This window comes from Sciurus vulgaris (assembly GCF_902686455.1).
Source record: "Sciurus vulgaris genome assembly, chromosome: 6".
NCBI classification, from domain to species: Eukaryota; Metazoa; Chordata; class Mammalia; order Rodentia; family Sciuridae; genus Sciurus; species Sciurus vulgaris.
Window position 1 is genome coordinate 61,206,348 of NC_136466.1, and position 24,431 is coordinate 61,230,778.

The 24,431-nt window shown below is 38.7% G+C and overlaps 1 protein-coding gene across 1 annotated transcript; it reads left to right on the forward strand.

Annotated features, from left to right (window-relative positions):
- Positions 1-398: 398 nt before the first annotated feature.
- LOC306664865 (interferon-inducible GTPase 1-like) lies at positions 399-14,200 on the forward strand. Its single transcript, XM_079145990.1, is given in 7 exon segments — positions 399-974; positions 6,771-6,883; positions 10,372-10,444; positions 10,447-10,598; positions 10,600-10,806; positions 10,808-10,879; positions 10,881-14,200. Coding segments are annotated over 5 exon segments (1,287 nt in total). The 5' UTR covers positions 399-974; positions 6,771-6,883; positions 10,372-10,392; the 3' UTR covers positions 11,685-14,200.
- The last annotated feature ends 10,231 nt before the right edge of the window (positions 14,201-24,431 follow it).

The following is a 24,431-nucleotide window of genomic DNA, read 5'->3' on the forward strand; positions in this document are numbered from 1 at the left end:
TTCTTCAAGAGATTTCAAGGTAAACAAAATCAGTGGTAGGGTACACTTCTACTTCCTTCTAGATCTTCTAACATTAGCTGAATGACAAAAATTCAAAGTGAAGTGTGAATCTCAATCTTCCATCACATATCTGTGTGATTTGGGGCAAGAGACTTAATTGTTAGAGTGTCTCAAATATTTGGACTGCAGAGTGGATAAGCACCACCCCTCCTCGAGTCACGGATAACCAGGTGGCTGATGGGAGTGAGGGCTTGCATGCCCAACGTCAACTGAAACATGTGATTTCATCAATACTGACTTCCCCATCCTTTCTGTCTTCTCATGACCTCACCCCAAACTCCCTCACCGACTGTCCAATTCTCTCTCCTGTATATAATAATAGTGATGAGGTCTGAGGGAAGTAACCCCACAATAGTCAGAAAACAGGGGTACCGTCACAGAGGCTGGAAGTGGGGAGTGTCCCTGGTGATTCTGCCATTGTGTGACTCTTAGTCCAGGCTGCATCTGTGGAGTCAGGGATCAGAGAAAATGATCTTTCAGGGATCATGGAAGATATGCCAGCCTTGTTGTTAAGTTGCTCCTCTGTGTTCTCCTCACTTGTCAAGCCTTAAATTTATAACAGCTTCCTTGTGATCTCCAGACTGCTCAACTTTCTCATCTCAGAACTGACTGAATTACTGGAAAGAAAAATTTTGGTTTTACTTTTGTGTTCTTGGAAATTACAGTCTATTCTGAAGTGGGACTGAATCCACCCTCCTCCATGATTGGGCAGCAGCACACAGAGGGGTGGGAGAGAAGTCAGGTGAGTATACAAGCCCTGTCCAGCTGCCTTGGACTGCTACTTTGCACAGACTGAGAAGAGGTCCATTTCACAAGAAGAGACTGTGCTACAGCAGAGGAGTGCTCTTGAGCCTTGATCAACGGTGAGCCATCAACCAGACAAGATTTACTGGTAATCCAACAAGGGCATTCAGGTGATGTCTGACCCCAAAGTTCTCTTTTCTCTAAGGAACTTTTTGGTTATCAAGACATTGAGGAGCATGGGCCACAGAGCTGGGATGCTCAGCTTGGAATCCTAGAGTCTTGATGGGAGGGAGGCAGGATGGGCTTATGCACAGTTCTAGCTAATCACTGAAGTTCAGGTAAATCTAAAGCAACTGTTTTGGGTATTATTTACTTGGTGAAATGGCTCCCCATTTGTCTAGGTCTGTCTCTAGTACCTCCCCCCGGAACGGTTGGAAATGCATGTGTCAGAGTGTATTAGGGACCATCACCATGTCTCTTATTTCCTCTTCTTTTTTTCTTATCTCTAACTCAGCATTTTTTACTCCTTTCATTGCAGCAGAAGCAAGACTTGGAGCAGGGCACACTCTCTCATGCCACTTCTGCTATAACTAACTGTGGAACCTTTATGATTGGGGAGTCTTTATCTTCTAAATGTGAAGTAGGAATGCTGATGATCCCCTGCGAAGAAAAGTAAGGCAAGTCAGGATACATTGGTAAAATAATGTCATTGAGACATGTATCCTTTTGTAACAATTGATAGTGCAAATCCTTGTCACATGTGTTTGTAGTCAGGGACAAGACATTTAATACAAATTTTGGAGTGCATTATTAAAACAGGGAATTGAGAGTGGAAAAAAGAGAGGAAAAGCGAAAATGAGAAATCTGCTTAAAAGAGCATGTTCTCGGTGACCTTCTGGACATGGCTAGAGGGTTCTTGTCCCCTTCCTCAGTGAATCTGGCTGTAGTATTTTTTTCTGTGTCATTTGCAGGTTTAGCATCTCTTCTTTTCTATTCTCTTTATCCCCATCTTCATAGTCAACAATCAGAATGATCTTCTCACAAGAAAGCAGGGCACTAAAACTCCAAATCTCAGTTCTTGTGTTCCAACAAAAGAAAATTTAAAGTCAGACACAAAAAACCAGGCAAGAGAACTTTACTAAAGGTGAAAGTAAAGTAGAAACAAAGTGAGGTTTAAGCAGAGAGCACTCTCGAAAGAGAGTGGGTCATCTATGAGCAGAGAACGACAAAAGAGACAATGCTGTGTCCAAATTTATTACAGTTTGATGTTGACCAGGAGAACTGGGGACCATCTTTGGTACTCTTTGCCAGTCAGGTATTCAATTCCTCCTTCACATCTGGTGATGGAGTTTTCTGACCTTAGTTGGTCTTCTCCTGAACTGTCATGGTGGCCATCCTATTTAGGGGGGCTTCATCTACAAGTCAATCCCATTTTAATGTGAGCTCTGGGATCAGTAGCTGGTCAGAATTACCTTATCATGCCTGCGCTACTAAAAGAATCTTCTCTCCCAGACAAATGAAGACACCTATAGCCATAATTCTTAGCTTCACATCAATATCAATGGACCCTGTCAAGAGCTATTCCAATTAATCCTTTTCTTTTGAGGTATTTCCCCATTAGCTCCTTTGTTTTTGTTTTAGTTCTGTGAATTAAATACCACCCTTTGCTCTCTCAACTTCTTTGAAAGTAGTTTAAAGAAGACCCTAAAGTAATTTAAAGAACACTTGTGAGCTTACCATGCATTTCACTGCTTATTACTAACTAACAATCTCACTATGGGGCTTGGTCCACGAATCAGCAACTGGTACTTCCCACCCCAGCTTGCCTGTTTCTCAGGTGCTCCGAGGGTCCTTCCATGGCCTTCAGGGTCACCGTGGGCCCATCCACCCCCCGGGTTGCAGAGCTCACTGGCTCCTTATCAGTGGGCTGTCCAGGCACCACCAAGGGGGCAGGTTGCCAGGCTGCTTTGCTTTACGCCTCTGCGGTTCATCGTGTTCTTTATTGTCCTCCTCCTCTCCCAATCTTCTCTTGATTGGTATGAGAAGAAAATCCCTGATTGGCCATGTGAAGGCTGCACAGTTCCCAGAAGTTGCCCACATTCCCATCCTCCCGATTCAGTCCAAAACACTGGATGGATTCCTTCACATTTCTGTGTGTTTTCCTTGATTTCAAGCAGAAAAAAATGGCATCACTTATGAGGAGTTCCCTGACCAGACTTCATAACTGTGAAAGTAATTTCTTCCCAAATCATGGCTCTGCCCTGCAGAGCCCACCCCAGGACTGTGCTGTGCTATCAGGTGCCTGAAGGAGGAAAGACTGCATCCCACTCATCCCATCAGCGTTATTAACATTTGGGACCTGATAATACTTCAGAGCATGTGTGGTGGGAATTAAGCGGCATCCCTGGTCTCTGCACGAGATGGCAGTAGCATCTCACCTCCCAGTTGTGACAACCAGAGATTTCTACAGAGATTGCCAGGTGTCCCTGGGGGGTCAAAATTGCCCTGATAGAGAACCATTGCCAGAGGCACATGCCTGTCTTCACCTTGACCATGTTCTGTATCTGTTGGTTCTGTATCTTGGTGTCCTAGTCCCTTACTTACAGAGTTGATATAGGATAAGACAGAAAGAAGAGGATCAAGGATTATTGCAGGACTTTACTGTTTTCTTGAATAATGGTGTATAATAATAATAAAAATATAAGTAATAATAATAATAAATAATGTGATGACATGTCTTTGAAGAGAAAGGCTGGAAGAGAGGTGACTGTAAAGGTGCCAAACCTGAGCTGGTTGAAAAACCTTTTCAACATCATCTTGTTTTCTCCAACTTCCAGAATGTGACACTCATGACTAATTGCCTATTTATATATTTCTACTACTGTGTGTGCACACATGATGCTTTCTATTATCTAATGCTGTTATTTAGAATTTTTCTAGCTGTGATTATGATTAAGGTTGGTTTGTCATTTTTTTTCTTTTCTTCATTAAATTTTATCATAAGTATATTTCATATTTAAGATGAATTAAGCCTGCCTGGGTGAAAGGTTTCTCCTTTTAAAATTTACAATTACATAACATGTGTACTTTCTTTTTTTTTTTTTACTTAAACAGATTTTTTTTTAACTTTTACAGACTGCATTTTTGATTCATTGTACACAATAGGGTACATCTTTTCATTTCTAAGGTTGTGCATAATGTAGATTCACACCATTCGTGTAATCATACATGTACATAGGGTAAGGATGTCTGTCTCATTCCACCATTTTCATACTCCACCCCCTCCTCCCTCTCATTTTCCTCTACTTAAAGTTCCTCCATTCGTCTCTACACTCCCCACCCCCACCCCCATTATGTATCATCATCCACTTATCAGGGAAAACATTCAGTCCTTGGTTTTTTGGGATTGACTTATTTCACTTAGCATGATATTCTCCAGTTGCATCCATTTATATGCAAAAGTCATAATATTATTTCTTCTTTATGACATATACTTTCTAACTTCAACACTTCATAGAATTTTTTGAACCATTTGTAACTGACCTCTTATTTTGTCATAGGGAAGTTTAATTTTTTTTTTCTTAGTTACAGGCTGAATGTAATTTTCTCTTGATCTCCCACTAATTTCTACACGTCATGTTTCATAAAACATATGTTTCATTTATTTTCATTGTTTTCATTTATTTTTTGTTCAAAATTCTTATATTTTTGGCCACATAATTTATGTTCCCATAAGCTAAACAAGAGATACTTTAAATCAATGTTAACAGATAAAATCCATGAAATGGAAAGTTTGTGCTGTTTGATGAATCGCACTATGTTATGGTTAAATATATCTGCTCTTTTCTATATTCCTAGAACCAGGAAGAAAAAAATAATCTTTAAAGATACATCTCATGTAGGTAAACAGCCTCTTTGCATATCTCTCTTCAAAAAATACTTTATAGCAGTATATAAAGAGTTTACTTACACATTTAATTTTGTAATTCTGCCCCCAAACTATAGGTGTTTCTTTTTTTAATTTTTTTATTTGTTCTCATTAGTTATACATAACAGTAGACTGCATTTATGCATTTTTATAAGTCATACATAAATGGAGTAGAATTTCTCATTTTTTCTGATTGTACATATTATAGGATTTTTATGACATATCAATTTTTGCCCAACATTTATAAAGATGACAAACTATTGAAATGGAAATGTTTTTGTCATCCACATAGAAGTAGCAAGTTGACAGGAAAAAAAAAAAAAAAAAACCCTACAGTAACCCTGGTCAGTTGTTTAACCTGAGCGTTTGGCCTACAGAGAGTAGCAACTTTTTCCTTCATGCACACTCACATCCACATCGCCCTGCACACACACAGGTTGGGTGTGTGTTCCAGATGCTGATAGGCCATGTGTGCTTCCCATGGCCTCTGATCACTGGGAAGTAGTGTGACCAGTGATCAACCCACACTCGGTACACACTAGCAAACATCTTAAGGCAAGCCATTGTACTGGGGGTAAACTTGCAGGGTAGATTAATGTTTCAGATCAAGTCAGCATGTATACCTGTGTATAAAAATTATACACATAAACATACTCATATAACTGCTTTTAATCCTCCAAAATAATGGGGTTTTTTTGTATTTGTGCAAATTTCTAAATATTCTACCATTGAAAGTGAACTCTTTCTTAAAGAGTTCACTTTAAGAAAGTTCAGAAAATAGACTTGTTTATCCAGAAGGCATTTCACCTTGCATATTACTGTTTTGTTTTTTTAAGTATTTTTAGTTGTCGATGGACCTTTATTTTATTTATTTATATGTGGTGTCAAGAATCAAAACCCACTGCCTCACATGTGCCAGGCAAGTGCTCTACACTGAGCTACAACTCTAGCCCCTAGTTTTTTGGGGTTTTTCTAATTTTGTTTTTAGTTGTAGATGGACACATACCTTTATTTTATTTATTTATCTTTATGTGGTGCTGAGAATCAACACCCAGTACCTCACACATGCGGGGCAAGTTCTCTACCACTGAGCCACAACCCCAGCCCCTTGTTTTGTTTTTACAACTTTTTAAGTGTGGACATTGGATCCCCAAATGTCTACTAAAAATCATTTCTAATGACAAGCACAAGTTTTTCAAAGAAATAACTGATTTGAGGTATGGTACACTGGAGCTCCAAAAATCTAAAAAATTTCTTCCTATTAACAAACACAAGTTTTTGAGAAGGTGAAGAAAGGACGAGAAGAAGCTGCTTCAAATGCAGGAAAGCAAAGTAAAATGGGGTGGGGGAGCAATGAAAACAAGTTTGCTAATACTGAAATTTTCCACCAGGCAAAGTTTCATATTTTTAGAATTTAGAGCAATTTCATTTGGAATTTGTAATAATAAACTTGTTAATTCACATCTTCTGCTCCAAACAGAGTTCTGGAACCATGACTGCTTGCTGTTGGTCAAATTCACCATTCGTCTTTTGATGTGAGCCAGCTTATAAGGAAAATACTCATGTCTGTATTTGTCTTCTTGCTAATGGGGACTGGAGTGCTTGATCAGCTGATATTCTCGTAAGACTTCTTCATGACCTTCTGATACTCCTTTAAACCTGGAGAACGATGTTTTTATGGCCCATCATTTGGTTTTAAAACTCCTAGCTGCCACCTCCATCTTGGCATGCCAAAGTCCTGTACTCATGGTGCTTAGCATTGAGTTGTCCTTGTAAATTCCGCCATTGCTCACAGGAGGCCACAGCAATAATTTATCAAATAATCTGGGAGTTCAATGTTGAAGAAGGCTCCATGGAGGCAGTTACAACCCACTCTAACTCCCTCACAGTAATTCAGACTGGAGTTACTCAGCTTGGCAATTTCTTCTTCTCTTTGGACATCTTCCTCCTTCTCTTCATAGTATCAATGTTGTGTTTTTTTATTTGATCTTTGTGTTTTTCAGACTTCTTTCTGAACTTTTCGTGGTTTCTTCCATAGGCTGTGGACACTTTAGAACTGAACCAAGGGGCAAGGTTTCCAGAGAAATCCCAGAGGTATTTTTGTCTTGCGGATCCTCATAGATACTAACATTTTCATGAAAACTTCAAGAGGTAGGTCTTGAGTCCCCCAGCCTCTGGAGTGCTAGGGGAAGTGGAGTTAGAATTTCCAGTGTGAGGAGGATTTGAGTCAGGCAGGTGAACTGAAGGCAGTGGTGGAGGGAATGGGGGCGGCAGCAGCTGCAGGGAGTGTTAGGAAGCCCGGCAGCAGATTTTGTCACCCATGGGATTCAAATGACCATTTAATGTTGGCTGTACTCTATTTGTCAAATGAGATCTTTGATCGTTTTTATTCACTAAAGGATCAACAAAATCTAAATCCAAAGGCCATTTCTGAGGAGAGAACGCAGCATCTCTACTACAACACAAGGGAGATTCCAAACAACTGGGGCTGCCAGAATTCGGAGATGGATTTAGTTTTCTAGACAGCATGGACTCCAACATCATCTGTTTTATTGCATCCTGGGCAGTCTTGCTGAAGCTCCTTAAACACATAATCCTTTAGGTAAAGGAGAGATCTTTTGGATTCAGATTGACTACCTATTGCAGAATTGCTCTCAGAGCCCTTGTCCTTTTGTTGGCTCCATCCTTCTGCTGTGGAGCCAGCAGCTCAGGTTTCTTGTAGGCCTTTAGTACCAGTAAGTGAATCACCCAGTCCCTGTATGGTGACTGAGAAACACTGCTATTTTCTTTATTCTTGCTCTTTTAAGTTTATTCTTGCTCATTCTGTACAGATCTAGGCTAAATTCCTCAGTTCACTTGTTTTCATCTTCTTTGATTCTTTGAAGCTTAGAGACAGCAGCAGGAATAATTCCAACACTTCTTATATGGACTGCCACCTTTTGTAATTGTGGTAAAGACCATCTTCTTTCTTCATTCCATCATCCCTTTTATATCCATATGCTATTTCATTTGATTCAGTAGCCAGGGAGCATCAGAGGAAAGACCCCACCAACTGAAGTAGGTCAGGAAGTAAGTGACACAAGACTTTGCCTTGGAACTCAGTAGCAGTTAAGCCTTCTATTATCAAAATCATCAGGATAAGTGAGAAAGCTGTTAGTAGTCTCTGAAAACTCCCAAGTTGTCTTGAGGCACTCATAATCTATCTTCACAACTAATCTTTAGCTACCTTTCATATGTAGAAACTGGAGATGGGCAACAAATTAGTTCTCAAGAGCAAGATGACCACAGCTCATCAATTTCTGCTGATGAATTTAGTAGTCCTCTTCACAATGTAGTTATCACGCCTGTATTGAGCTCACAAACAATAGGACAAGGCCCATTTAACATGCTATGACACAATCAAACACATATTTGGGTTACAGAAGACTTATGCAGAATTTTCAGCTATTATATTTTCTTATCACCTGTTTCAGATACACAGTATCCTTAGGGAGGGAAGGAGGCACATATCCTTGCAGGACCTCACGTAAGGAAAAAAAAAAACACGTCTTACAGCACAGGGAGGATTTATCAATAAGTCTTCAAATGAGGAGACTTCCATGAGAGAGCAATTTCAGAAAGTTGGCCCAGGTTAGGCAGATCAATAAGGGACAGCATGGTACCAGGAGCCAAGAAGTAGAAGACGCCTTTATCAAACCTAGGGCATATGGAAAACAGGGGGGAATATTTTTCTTAAAAATCCTATGGAATTAGGAACAGTTGACAAGGCCACTTAGCAGGGATTGTCTTAGTGAGTGGCAGATGCAGCTCCCATCAGATGCAGCCCAAGCAGGGAGACAGCAGGAAGGCCATGCCCTCACCTGCCCCTCATTCCACACTCAGACACTAGCTGCTGCTTCTCAATGGCTGAACTTTACTGGCAGCTGGAAGGTGAGGGCACTCTGCTGATGTGGCTATCCACCTGGGCACAGAGGCCACAGAGGCTGAGAAGGTTCAGATGGATCTGGAAAGAGATGAGAGAGAATCAAACCCTAAAGTCACATTAGAAGCTCTGGGTCTGTTCTGCTACCCACATAAAAAATGATCTTCCTGATCTCACTTATATGTGGAATCTCAAGTAGGGAAACTGTTAGAAGGAGAGTGGGGTTGCCAGGAGCTGGGAGAAAGGAACAATAGGGTAGTGTTGGCCAAAGGATACAAAGTTTCGGTTATACAATATGAACAAGTTCTGGAAATCTATTGTAAAGCATCATTATTATAATTAAAATACTCAGTGCTGGCTCAGTGGTAGAGCGCTTGCCTGGCATGTGTGAGGCACTGGGTTCAATCCTCAGAATCGCATGTAAATAGATGAATACAATAAAGGCCCATCAACACCTAGAAAATAAAAATAGTGTGTAAGGGCAGAAAAAAATATTGTATCATACACCTGAAATTCGCTATGTGAATAGATCCTAACATTCTCTCTACACAACACACACATACACATACATGCACACACACAACATAGAAGTGCTAACTCTGTTAGATAAATGCACTGTGATTATCATTTCAGTGTTCATATATCAAAACATTAAATTAGACTTATACAGTTTTTATATGCTAGTGATATTTCCATAAACCTATTACAAGAAATGATCTCACAAGTTGAAGTTAGAGAATAGCAGCTTCTTGTATGGATTTTCCTGCCACTCTTCACAAATGAATGTTGCTTTTCAAAGAGGATTCTGTACAATTAGTTTACTCTTATAAAACAAAATGTTCAAAAGAAAACAAGGGAGCTAGTCAAGGGCTCAAATATGCTGATATGTTCCATTCAGTAAATGGGCTTAAACATGGATGTGAAGAATGAAGAAGCCTTATATTATTGTAAGTTAAAAATACTCCTTGGGCTAGGGTTGTAGCTTAGTGGTAGCGCACTTGCCTAGCATGTGTGAGGCACTGAGTTCGATCATCAACAAAACATAAAAATAAACAAATTAAATAAAGGTATTGTGTTCATCTACAACTAAAAAAAAATTTTTAAATACTCATGAAAGACAAGGACTCACCAACATGAGTTCCAAAGTCAAGAGAAATACCAAAAAACAAGCCAATGAAACTTAAGAAGTACATCAACCAAATGAAATAGCTAGCCTTTATTGACATCTTGATTCAAATCAATATTACAATCCAAAAATACAAACAAAACCCTGTGTGGCTGTGGGGGAGATTGGATCTGATTAGGTATTGAGGACAACTATGAATTATTATTTATTTTTCAGTTTGGTAATTTTATGACACTTATGTTAATGGAAACTCCTGTTAATGGGAAGAAACATACTGAATGAAGTGATGTCTTGGGCTGCCTTTGGTGCTGAGGTAGGAATGGATGAATTAGGATTGGCCATGCAATTGTTGAAGCTGGATAAAGGACACAAGCAGTTGTTTATGATCTTTTCCCTAATTTTGTTTGAGCTTAAATTATTCCACAATAGAATGTAAGAAAAAGCAAAAAGATATAAGAACTGATCTGCACCAGGACATAACTGAGTTTGAGTAAGGGCACTGAGCGTGCAGCACTTTGGGTGAGATCAAAGCTCTAAGATGGTCTCTGGCATGGTAATCCTTTCAATTCTCCTCTTCCCTCTTTCTTTCAGTTACTTCACTTGCTCACCGTCATGGGTCAGTGGTTCTCTGGTACTCCTGATGATGCTCAGCACCAAGATTTGGCCTCTACTTTAAAACATATTTTAAGAACTTCAAGATGGAAAACAAAATCATCTCCCAGGAAGCCACCAGTTTGATAGAGTTACACCTGCAAAAGGAAATATCGAGGGGGGCAATCTCAGCAATCGATGATGCTTTAAAAGAAATTAATAACGCCCCCGCTTCACATCGCTGTGACAGGGGAGTCTGGAGCTGGGAAGTCCAGTTTTATCAATGCCCTGCGAGGAGTTGGACATGAGGAGAAGAGGGCGGCTCCTGTTGGAGTGGTGGAGACCACCATGGAGAGGACTCCATACAAACACCCCAACATTTCCAACATTACAATCTGGGACCTGCCTGGGATTGGAACTATTAAATTGCATCCAAAAAAATTATCTGGAAAAAGTGAAATTTAAGGAGTATGACTTCTTCATTATTGTTTCTTCTACACGCTTCAAGAAAAAATGATCTAGACCTGGCCAAGGCAATCAAAATAATGAAGAAGAATTTCTACTTTGTAAAAGCCAAGGTGGACTCTGATTTAAGAAATGAAGAGGTATCTAAGCCAAATACCTTTGACAGAGAAAAAGTCCTAAAGCAGATCCGAGAAGACTATGTGAGAAAAATTAAGGAGAATAAGATTGATGATCCACAAGTATTCTTGATTTCCAACCACAATGTATCTGAGTATGATTTCCCAATCATGATGGACACCCTAATAAAGGATCTCCCTGCTCAAAAGCGCCACATTTTTATGCTTTCCTTGCCTAATATAACTGAGGCAGCCATTCAAAGAAAGCGAGATTCTATGAAGCAGTTTATCTGGTTAGAAGCCATCAAGGCTGGAGTACCAGCCTTTGTGCCTTTGAAGAAATTCATCAGTGACCATGAGGAGGAGAAGCTGAAGGCAAGCTTAAACTCCTATCGAGTCTTCTTGGGAGTGGATGATGCATCCCTGCAACATCTGGCTAAGAAGTTGCAAGTCCCAGTAGAACAACTCAACAAAATGATTGAATCTCCAACTTTGTTGGAAACTAAGAAGGAAGAAACAAGAGGGGAAATGTTTTGTAGATATTTGGAGAGTATTTTTATACATGGTGGAGGCCTACTTGGTGCAGGGCTTAACTTTAAGAAAATATTTTGCTTGCAACTTCATTTCCTTGACACAGTGGCTAATGATGCTAAAATTCTCCTTAAAGAAACATATTCAGGAAACCAGTTCAAACCCAAACCACACACAGCTGCTGATCACGATAGAACCTAATGGCCAACACCAGAGTCATCTCCCTTCTCACCTGTTATCTTAAAACTAGCCAATCCACAACCCCCATGGGAAAGCCTGGGGGACAAGGCCCATAGACCTTAATTCTGGCATTATACCCGTGCGCATTTTCCCTCTCTCCCTCTTCCCTTCTCCCCATCTTGCTGTTTCTCTCTCTTCCTCTCCCTTTCTCCCTCCCTCTCCCACATACATTGTTCAAGCTCCCTGCCCCTGACATCCCTGTCTGTGTCCCATCTGCACTCCTATCCTCTCTGGAGCATGTGAATAATCAGCTCTTTGTTTCATGAATTTTGTTTCCTATCCTCATTGTCTCACCTGACACACACACCTGAGTTTTAGACTCCCTCCTGCCCGCATCAAGCCTGTGTAAAGACAGTGCCTTTTATAGCTTTTGGCCACTCTCACCAAAGCAGAAAGAAACTCATAACCATAGAAAACACAACTCTGATAAAGGGTTGTTAGCGATTCCTATGAATCCTATTTAGACAGAATCTTTTTTTGAGATAATAACCAAAGGAAATCTATGATTCTGTGCTGGGAGTGAGGGGGAACCCTATGAGATCTCTCTGGTTTGAGACAATTACTGATCTTTTTAATTGTAATGATGGTAAGGAATTGCTTTAATCCATATCTGATGCCAACAGATGCTTAATAAATGCTTGCTGAAAAAAGTATTTGCTTGTTGGGATTTGATGTTCTCAATATACTCATAATAGCTTCATATGGATTATTGTACTGTTTTCACTTACTGATAATCTCCTTGCCCCTTCTGTAGCCTATCACTTGACTTTCCTTAAGGTGAAATGCAAAACGACAAAGACAAAAGGCAAAAACCATTCACCCATGAGTGGCAGTGTTAGTTCAGTTTGGACTGCTACAAGAACCCCATAGACTGGGTGGATTAAACATCATAAATTTATTTCTCACATTTATGGAAACTGGAAGGCTAAGATCCAGATGCCAGCATGGTTGTGTCCTTGGGTAGAACATTCTTCCCAGTCATGTACTCACATGGCCTTCCTGGGTGCATGCATGCAAAGAGACTCATTTGTCTCCTCATCTTTATATAAGGGCATCAATCTCCTCATAACCTACTCTCACCCTGATTACCCTCCTAATTACTACCTCCTAAGATGATCCTATTGGTCATTAGGTTATTGACATATGGGTTTGGGGGAAACAAAGAAACAGGCAGATCATAACAGCTGGGTTGGGCAAGTTATGCCTCTGGTTCAGTTGCTCTCTTATTAGAACTTATCTACCAACACCAAACAATTCAAAACATTTTGAACAGAAATCGAGATACTGGTTGCAGATCCCGTACTAAAAATTCTTGGAACTAACAACATTTTAGTCAACTTTCCAGCACTATAACCAAATACCTGAGATAATTAACTTACAAAGAGAAAAGGTTTATTTTGGCTCTTGATTTTAGAGATTCCTTTCCATGACTGGGCAGGCCCACTGCTTTTAGTCCTCTGGTGAGGATGCCAGATGGCAATGTGGCTTTTAGTTCTTTCATGAGGATGCCAGATGGACTGTGTGGCTAAACACAACACTCACCTTGTGGTCGGATACAAAGAAGGAAGGAATAGGGTCCCATAATCCCCTTCAAGGGCATATCCTTAATTGGCCTGAGTACCTCACACTAGACCCCACCTCCTAAGGATTCTACCCCCTGAGGATAGTGCCACCCTGGGCACCAAGCCATTAGCACATGGGCCTTAAAGTGTCATTCAACATCTAAACTATGTCAAGAAGGGTTCAGATTGTAGAATATTTGCATATATATAATGAGATATTTTGGAGGAATGAACTTAAAGCTAAATACAGAATTCCCTTATGTTTCATGTCTACCTCATACATAAAGGCTGGAGATAATTTTATACAATATTTTTAGTGGACCTGCAATTTGACTACATTCCATCACATGAAGTCACATGTTGATGGCATAATGTCAGTGCCCAAAAAGATTCAGATTACAGAATTTTGCATTTGCTATCTTCAAAATAGATATGCTTAATCTGTATTTGAAATTAACAACATTGAATTAGTCAGTCTTTTGTTACTATAAGGAAATACCTGATGTTTAGCATACATAAGGAAAACAGATTTACTTAGCTCACAGTATTGGAGAAACAAAGTCCAAACTTTCTCTTTCAGGGGGCACCTTGACTGGGTCGCCTCTTGGCAGATGGCAGCACAATGGCAGGAACCCCTTGAGAGTGAAAAGTCACATCACCAGAGGAAGACAAAGAGTCTGAGGAGGAGCTGGACTTGTCCTTTTACAACAATCTTCTTACAAGGACGAATTCATGGGTTCCATGAAAACCACCTCAGTCCCTTCCAAGGATGTGCCCTCAGTGACTCAAGGACCTCACACCAGATCCCACTTCTTAACATCACTTAGATTGACATTCTAAGTTAATTCTTTCAAAACTCAGACACTTTTGTGATCAATTAAAAATGTGGACAATTACACTAGAGTGATTATTTTACATTTTAGCTACTCAAATTCTATAAATATAAAAATAGTAAAAATTTTTTTTCCTGGTATGGTCTCCTTTTTAGTGGAAAGTCACATATTGTTTCAATGCAAACTAAAGATGTAGCTCAGTGGTAAAGTGTTTGCCTGGCAAGCAAGCATGAGGCCCTCAGTTCAAATCCTAGCACCATTAAAAATGATAATAATAATAAAATAAATGCAAATGTGATTTCCTTTTCACCACCGTGGAAATTTTATCCATTGACTTCCAATTTAGTAAGATTTGGATTTATCTATAGACATCTACATTTTTCAATTTTAATGCCATCACAAAACACATAGTTTGTCTTTGATGTTAAACTTGTGAACTAAATTTGCACTTTTAATAAAGTAATTTGCTTCATTCTTGACAAAATAAATTTCAAAATAATCCCTTTGCCTATGCAAATTGTATGAAAGTATTAAACCATTATTAGTGTTATTTCTGCTTGATATATCTAATGAAATTTATACAAACTGGGCTCATTTTTTAAATTATTTTTATAATATTTTTTAGATGTAGATAGACCTTTATTTTAGTCATTTATTTATATGCAGTGTTGAGAATCAAACCCAGTGCCTCACACATGCTAGGCAAGCACTCTACACTGAGCCACAACCCCAGTCCCCATTTTTTTAATTAATATTTTTTTTGTTATGTTCTGTTGCAGTACTAAGGATGGAACCCAAGTTGCTCCACCACTGAGCTACATACCCATTTATTTTGATTTTTTGTTTTTGTTTTCAGACACAGTCTTGCTGAGTGGCCCAAGCTGGCCTCAAACTTGCAATCCTCCTGCCTCAATCCCCAAGTCACTGGGATTACAGGCCTGCTCTGCACCATGCTCTCAATTAGATTGTTAGCACAATTTTTTTTTCAAATGAAAAACCATAGTAGCACCAGAAATATGCACAAGAAAACTTGAAGTGAAAAATGGGCAAAACTGAAGATGGCTGACTAGAAGTTCCTACATTTCTCGCTCCCAAAGGAAAAACTGAATTTCAAAATGAACAACTACATTTCAACCAAAATAATGAAAGTAGAACACTAGAGTGCAGCAAAAGTGTACCAGAAATATAATAGAGCACAGAAACTTAGGATGGCCACATATATAAGGGAATGGACGCTTTTTTCCCACTCCCCATGCCCTATTAGGGATCAGCTCAGAATCAGGAGAAACTTCTCTGTGAAGGAAAGTTGTCATAGTCTCAGAACCTAGAGGAAGGAACTTCTGGAGTTCACATGACAGCATACCTCTTTGACAAAATTCAGCACTCATTCATATCAAAAACACTGAAGAAACTATGGAGAGACAGAACTCACCTCAAGGTCATAAAGACTACACATGAGACAAAGACAAAGCCAACATAACCCTGAATGGAGAAAAAGTGGAAGCATTTCCTCTAAAATCAGAAACAAGGATGTCCACTCTCACCACTCCTATTCAATATAGTTCTTCAAATCTTAGCCAGAGCAATTAGGCAAGAGAAAGAAATCAAAAGGATACACATAGGAAAAGAAGAAGTCAAGTTACCTTAGTTTGCAGATATGATCCTATATGACCCAAGAAAACTCCACCAGACAACTTTTAGAGCTGATAAACAAATTCATCAAAGTAGCAGAATACAAGATTGACATACAAAAATCAATAGCTTTTCTATATACCAGTAATGAACCTGCTGAAAAAGAAATCAGAAAAATAATTTCATTCACAATAGACCCCCAAAGTGAAATGTCTAGGAATAGATCTAACAAGGTGGTGAAAGAGTTCTACAATAAAGATTATAGACAACTGGAGAATGAAATTGAAGAAGATACAAGAAGTTGGAAAGATCTCCTGTGTTCTTGGATAGGTAGAATTGATATTGTTAAAATGGCCATATTCCCATAAAGAGACCTATAGATTCAATGAAATCCCCATCAAAATATCAATGACACTGTTCAGAGACCTAGAAAAAAAATACTCCTAAGATTCATATGAAAGATTAGAAGACACAGAACAGACAAAGCAATCCCAAGCAAAAATAGCTATACTGCAGGCATCACAATACCCAATCTTAAATCATACTATAGAGCTATAGAAATAAAGGCAGCATGGTATTGGCAGAAAAACAGACACAAAGACCAATGGATTAGAATAGAAGACACAGAGAAAAATCCACACAGAGTCATCTGATTCTTGACAAAGGTGCCAAAACCATATTGGAGAATAGATAGCCTTTTTAATAAATGGTGTTAGAAAACTTAGAATCCATATGGAAAAGGATGGAACTAGATTCCTATTTCTCAGCCTTCACAAAAAGTCAGCTCAAACTGGATAAAAGCCCTAGGAATATTCACCAGAAAGTCTGCAGCTACCACAAGAAAACACAGGTCAACACTCCAACATACTGGCCCAGGCATTGGCTTCCTTAATAAGACCTCTAAAGCCCAAGAAATAAAACCAAGAATCAGTAAGTAGGATGACTTCAAATTAGAAAGCTTCTATGCAGCAAAAGAAACAGTTAAGCATGAGAAGAGAGAGCCTACAGAAGGTAGGAGAATGTTTTTGCCAGCTACTCTTCTGATAGGAGATTAATATCCAGAAAATGTAAATAACTCAAAAAACTTTATACCAGAAAAACAAAGAGCTCAATAAATAAACAAAAGAACTAAGCAGAAATTTCTCAAAAGAAGATATACAAATGGCCAAGAAATATATGAAAAAATGTTTAATATCCTCAGCAATCAGGGAAAGAAAAATCAAAACTACACTGAGATTTCATCTCTCCTCAGTCAAACTGGCAATTATTAAGAATACAAATAATAATAAATGCTGATGAAGATGTGGGGGGAAATGTACACTCTTACATTGTTGATGGCACTGCAAAATAATACACCTTATTTACCCATGGAAATCACTATGGAGATTCCTCAAAAGATTAGGAAAGGACCTACCATATAACCCAGCTATCCTACTCCTTGCTATTTATTCAAAAGAACTAAAATCAGCATGCTATAAGTGATACACGCATACCAATGTTTATAACAGCACAATTCACAATAGCCAAGTTATGGAACCAGCCTAGGTGATGTCAACATACAAATGGATAAAGAAAAGGTAGCATACATACACAGTGGAGTTCTACTAAGCCAAGAAGAATAAGATTATGCCATTTGCTGGTAAATGGATGGAACTGGAGAACATCATGCTAAGTGAAACAAGCCAGACCCAGAAAGTGAAGAATTGAATGGTTTCTATGTGGAGACTATAAAGAAAATAAAATAGGAATAAAAAAGGAATCTCTTGAAAATAGGAGACCAAATGGAGTAGAGGAAGGAGGTCAAGAGGGAGGAAGGGAGAACACAGGAAAGTACTAGATAATGAAATCTATCAAATTACATTATGTTATGCCCATGTATGAATATACCACAATGAATCCTGCTTTGATATAATTATAATGTACTAGTTGAAAAATAATAACATGGGGTAGAGCATGGGGATCAGGGAAAAGGAGGAAAGGAGGGAAAGTGGAGGAAAGAGATTGATCAAATGATCATGTACAAATATATCACAATGAATCTTATTATTACATATAATTCACCAATAAAAACCATAAAAAATAAAGAATAAATCTGCCCATTTGCTATTTGCACAGCATAAATTTTTTAAAACTGTAAAATATTTATTTATACCTACAAAAAGTTAAATGATTCATTATCAACATAGCTGCACTACAAGACATTAAAGTCCTGTAATCACACTAATTAAAACTTTAACTGATGGATATCTGCATGTGCACGAGAAATATCATCATGGAAATGACAACCGTGTAGATAAGTATAACTGTTTCCTTTAACATATAAATTTCTTCAGAATATAATTGACTGATGAAAGCAGAAAAATAATAATGTAATGTGGGTTTTATAACATAGACAATAAAATGAATGATAAAAATGGCACCATCACACCTGGCACAGGGGTGCATGCCTGTAATCCAGCAACTCGGGGAGCTGAGGCAGCAGGCTCAAGGTTAAGAAGGTTAAGGCCAGCCGGGAAAACTTAGTAAGACACTGTCTCAAAATAAATTTAAAAGAGTTGGGGATGTAGCTCAGTGGTACAGCACTGGCCTAGCATACACAAGGCCCTGGGGTCGATTCCCTTAGTACCACACAAGCAAAAAATAAAATAAAATATATATATATAGTACCAACATAAGGATGGCATGAATGGAAGTATGTTATCATATGGTTCTTGAAATGTCATAAAGTAAAATAACATTGTTTGAAAGTGTTCTGTGATGAGGTAAAAATATGTACTATAGTTTGCCACTAAGAAATCATCAAGAAATAAAATCACAAATATAACTAATAAAAACAAAGTAGAATATATAAAAATGGGCATAAGGGATGATAATGAGGGTGGCTATGATCAAATATGTTATTTGCATATGGACATATGTCACATTGGAACCCAATATGCCATATAATTAAAATGCACTAATAAAAACCACAAATGGGCAAGTACACGATAAATAGAAAGGTGTTAGATTTGAACAAATATGTCATTCTAGTTTGGACTGTGAATGTTTCCCACATGCTCATGTGTTAAAGACCTGGTCCCCGGCTTATGGCACGACTTAGAACTGGCGAAACTTAAAGGAAATGGGGCCTCGTGGAAGAAGTCAGGTCACCGGGTGTGTCCTTGAAGGAAATATTGGGACCATGATCACTTTCTCTCTCTTTCTTTGCTTCCCAGTCAACCTGACATGAGCAGCTTTGCTCCATACACACTTTCCGTCATGACGTTCTACTTCATAACATGCTTAAAAGCAACAGAGCCAGCTGACCATGAACTGAAACCTGTGAACTCATGAGACAAAATAAAGCTTTCCTCCTTTAAATTGATTTATCACAGGTATTTTACCTCAGTGATGGAAATCCAACAAACACACATACCAATACTAACTTTAAATATAAACGGTAAGACCTAATTGTCAAAAATTGTGCAATTAGATTTTTAAAAATCAAGACACTACCAGATGTCTATAAGAAACCCACTACAAACATTAATAAATATTGCTTAAAAACATATGGATATGTCAATCTAAAGAAAGTCAAAGTGTCTATGCTAAATAATCACCAAATTGGAACACAGAGTTTAGAAACCTACTAGGGATAAAGGACCATTTAGTAATGATAAAAAGTCAATATATCAAGAAGACAAAATAATCGAAATTATAAGCAAGTATAAGCAAAAGTTCTCAATGATAAGCAGGTATAAGCAAAAATTCTGAACAATGCATGGACCAGTTAACTAAGGGCTCAGAGACAAGCATTCTCTCTCTCTCTCTCTCTCTCTCTCTCTCTCTCTCTCTCTCTCTCTCTCTCTCTCTCTCTCTTTCTCTCTCTCTCTCTCTATCTCCTCCCTCCCTCTCTCTCTGTTAGCTCTCTCGCAGCGCCTTACTCTCTCTCTAATCAAATGTAGCCCAAATGTCAGAGTTTTCCAGCAGCACTGACATAAAGAGCTCTAATAAGAAGCCCTCTATTTTCTGTTTCTGGACTAAGGGATCCCTCTGAGTTAAAGAGAGAAATGCTTATCCTTTCTCCCCTACTCAACTCCAGTGGTAACAGAGGCCAGGCAGGTACCTAAGTTATCAAGAAATAGCAGCCCTCTCCCTGACCAGGGAAATAAGAATGCCAAGAGTGTATCAGGCAGCCCCACTGATTCTTTCTCCCCAACCTCCGGCCTCTCTCTCTCTCTGTTCTCACTGCTCCCTATCTGAGTTGGAAGCATTCATAGAAAGCATAGAACAAGGTGGAGAAACTAAGACCTCAGCTTCTATTTAGAGAAACAGGAAAGGGGACTCAAGGAAGTAGGAAAGTGTTGGGGTATTTGCTATGGAAAGGAACCCAATGAAGTAATCCCATAAAGTTGTCTATAGACCCCAAACTAATGATGCCTGACCTTTAATATAAATTGTGTACCAGAAGCTTTGGTAACAGAAGTACAGACAGGCTGCCGCAGAGGTGCCAAACTGTCCACTAGGTGGTGCAAGTGTGAAATAGCTCCAAATAGCACCGCAAAAGTTTTGAAAATTGAACTGACATTGGAGCCAAACACCCACTCATATCAGATAGCTGAACCTCGTCAGCTAAATAAAAATCAAAGATATCAACATTCTGCGTAGGGTCTCATAATAGGCAAAACATCCCAAAGACCATCCAAAGTTACTATTCTTGTGAAGAACCAGGAAAATCTCAACATCTCACAAAGGAAAAGACATTAATAGATTTGTCAAAATTAACTTTTTTTCTTTTTCCTTATTGGAAGTTGAACCCAGGTTCAGTAGGTCCACCACTGACCTACATCCCCAGCACTTTTTTTCATTTTTTATTTGTTCTGATTAGCTGTACATGACAGTAGAATGCTTTAAAACATTTTGATAGGTCATGTTCTCCCTAAGCTACTCAGGCTAATCTCAAACTTGTGATCCTCGTATTTCAGACGCTCCAAAAGTTGGGATTACAGATATGTAACACCAAAAATGCAAAATTAACAGTTTTGCTCTGCAAAAGAATCATTGTTAATAGACTATAAAAGATATGCAACTGACTGATAGAAAATATAAGCAAACTCAGTATCAGACAAAAGATCTTTTTATACAATATATAAAGACTTCATTAAACTTAATGCTAAGAAAAACAACCCAATTCTTAAAAATAAGCTAAAACTTAGACATTGGGTCAAAAAGATATATAAATGCCTAATAAGCTCATGAAGACATGATCAACATTAAGGAAATTCACACTAAAAGTACATGTGGTATCACTGCATTCATATTAGAATGGGAGGAAAGAGTAAGTATCAGGATACTGAACAAGTGAGACATGCACTTACTTAACACTGGTAGGAATGCAAAAATGGTGACTGCTCTGAAAATATGTAGCTCTCACATGAACTAGCATCACACATTCTCCTGTATTAGGTATTTACCTAGGAGAAATAAAGGCTTATGTTTATATAAAACCCTATACATGATGTTCACAGTCACTTTATTTGTACCGATCAAAAATGAGAACGTCCAAATGTCCTCCTATTAGTGAATGGATAACTAATATGTGGTTTAATTCATTTTTTTATTAAAAATCATAAATTTACATACGGCAATGTTGTTTGATTCATTCTGTTATTTTTTCCCTTCCCCAACACCCCACCCACCCCTCTTTTCACTCTATATAGTCCTTCCTTCCTCCATTCTAACCACCCTCCTTATCCCTAACCCTAAACCTAACCCTAACCCTAATGCTAACCCCTCCTACCCCCCATTATATGTCCTCATCCTCTTATCAGCGAGATCAATCATCCTTTAGTTTATTGAGATTGGCTTATCTCACTTAGCATGATATTCTCCAATTTCATCCATTTGCCTGCAAATGCCAGAATCTTATTCTTCATGGCAGAGTAATATTCCATTGTATATATATGCCACAGTTTCTTTATCCATTCATCAACTGAAGGGCATCTAGTTTGGTTCCACATTCTGGCTATGGTGAATTGAGCAGCTATGAACATTGATGTGGCTGTATCTCTGTAGTGTACTGATTTTAAGTACTTTGGGTATAGGCCAAGGAGTGGGATAGCTGGGTCAAATGGTGGGTCCATTCCAAGCTTTCTGAGGAATCTCCATACTGCTTTCCAGAGTGGCTGCACTAATTTGCAACCCCACCAGCAATGTATGAGTGTACCTTTTTCCCCACATCCTCGCAAACACCTATTGTTGCCTGTGTTCTTGATAATCACCATTCTAATTGGGGTGAGATGGAATCTTAGGGTAGTTTTGACTTGCATTTCTCTTATTACTAGAGATGTTGAACATTTTTTTCATATATCTGTTGATTACTTGTACATCTTCTTCTATGAAGTGTCTGTTCATTTCCTTAGCCCATTTGTTGATTGGGTTATTTGTATTCTTCATGTAGAGTTTTTTGAGTTCTTTATATATTCTGGAAATGAGTGCTCTATCTGAAGTATGAGTGGCAAAGATATTCTCCCACTCTGTAGGCTCTCTCTTCACATTACTTGATAGTTTCCTTTGCTGAGAGAAAGTTTTTTAGTTTGAATCTATTCCAGTTGTTGATTCTTGCTTTTATTTCTTGGGCTATGGGAGTCCTGTTAAGGAAGTCTGATCTTAAGCCAACAAGTTGAAGGTTTGGACCTACTTTTTCTTCTATAAGATACAGGGTCTCTGGTCTGATTCCAAGGTCCTTAATCCATTTTGAGTTGAGTTTTGTGCAGGGTAAGAGATAGGGGTTTGGTTTCATTCTGTTGCATATACAGTTTTCCATTTTTCCCAGCATCATTTGTTGAAGAGGCTATCTTTTGTCCATTGCATATTTTTGGCACCTTTGCCTAGTATAAGAAAATTGTATTTATTTGGGTTTGTGTCCATGTCCTCTATTCTGTACCATTGATCTACCTGTCTATTTTGGTACCAATACCATGCCATTTTTCTTACTATTGCTTTGTAATAGAGTTGAAGATCTGGTATTGCGATACCCCCTGCTTCGCTCTTTCTACAGAGGATTGCTTTAGCTATTCTGGGTTTCTTATTCTTCCAGATGAATTTCATAATTGCTTGCTCTATTTGTGTAAGGTACATCATTGGGATTTTAATTGGAATTGCATTGAATCTTTATGGCACTTTCGGTAGTATGGTCATTTTGACAATATTAATTCTGCCTATCCAAGAACATGGGAGATCTTTCCATCTTCTAAGGTTTTCTTTAATTTCTTTCTTTAGTGTTCTGTAGTCCTCATTGTAGAGGTCTTTCACCTCTTTTGTGAGATTGATTCCCAAGTATTTTATTTTTTTCGATGCTATTCTGAATGGGGTAGTTTTCCTAATTTCTCTTTCTGAAGATTCATCGCTTATGTATAAAAAATGCATTGGATTTATGAGCATTGATCTTGTAACCTGCTACTTTACTGAATTCACTTATCAGTTCTAAAAGTTTTCTGGTGGAATTTCCTGGTTCCTCTAAATATATAATCATGTCATCAGCAAATAGGAATAGTTTGAGTTCTTTTCCAATTTGTATCCCTTTAATTTCTTTGGTTTGTCTAATTGCTCTGGCTAGAGTCTCAAGAACGATGTTGAATAGAAGTGGTAAAACAGGGCATCCCTGCCTTGTTCCAGTTTTTAGGGGGAATGCTTTCAGTTTTTCACCATTTAGAATGATATTGGCCATGGGCTTAGTGTAGATGGCCTTTACAATGTTAAGGAATGTTCCCACTACCCCAATTTTTTCTAGTGTTTTGAGCATGAAGGGGTGCTGTATTTTATTGAATGCTATTTCTGCATCTATTGAAATAATCATGTGATTCTTAACTTTTAGTCTGTTGATATGGTGAATGACATTTATTGATTTCCTGGTGTTGAACCAACCTTGCATCCCTGGGATAAAACCCACTTGATCGTGGTGCACTATCTTTTTAATATATTTTTGTATGCGATTTGCTAAAATTTTGTTAAGAATTTTTGCGTCAATGTTCATTAAGGATATTGGTCTGAAATTTTCTTTCCTCGATGTGTCTCTCTCTCTGGTTTAGGTGTCAGGGTGATATTAGCTTCATAGAATGAGTTTGGGAGGGTTCCCTCCTCTTCTATTTTATGGAATACTTTGAGAAGTATTGGAATGAGCTCTTCTTTAAAGGTTTTGTAGAACTCGTCTGAAAACCCATCTGGTCCTGGACTTTTCCTTGTTGGTAGGCTTTTGATGACCTCTTCTATTTCATTGCTTGAAATTGATTTGTTAGGATCCAAGATGGCAGACTAGAGGGAGGCTGCGTTCCTTGTTGCTCCGTAATGCCGGATTCAAGCAGAGGATATCTGTTTCTCGGTGAGGCAGTTTTTGCTGCTTATCGATTCCCTGCTCTTACCCCATTTGTCTGCTGTGATCACCTGCAATCTGCCAACATATCGACGCCTTTTTTGAGAGCAGATTGCTCACTGTCAGGCGTCTATCATCCACCATTTGCCTGCCTCTCACCTGTCCATTGCCTGCATTACCCCTATCCATCACCGAACGCTCGAGGGTCACCTCCCGATCATCCAACAGCTGCCAGCAGACCGACCGCAGACCGCCAGTGGAGTACCAACTACCTGCTGTCGCCTGGAAGTTCACTGTTACAGTACCTGCAGGTTTGATTACACATGGCTGC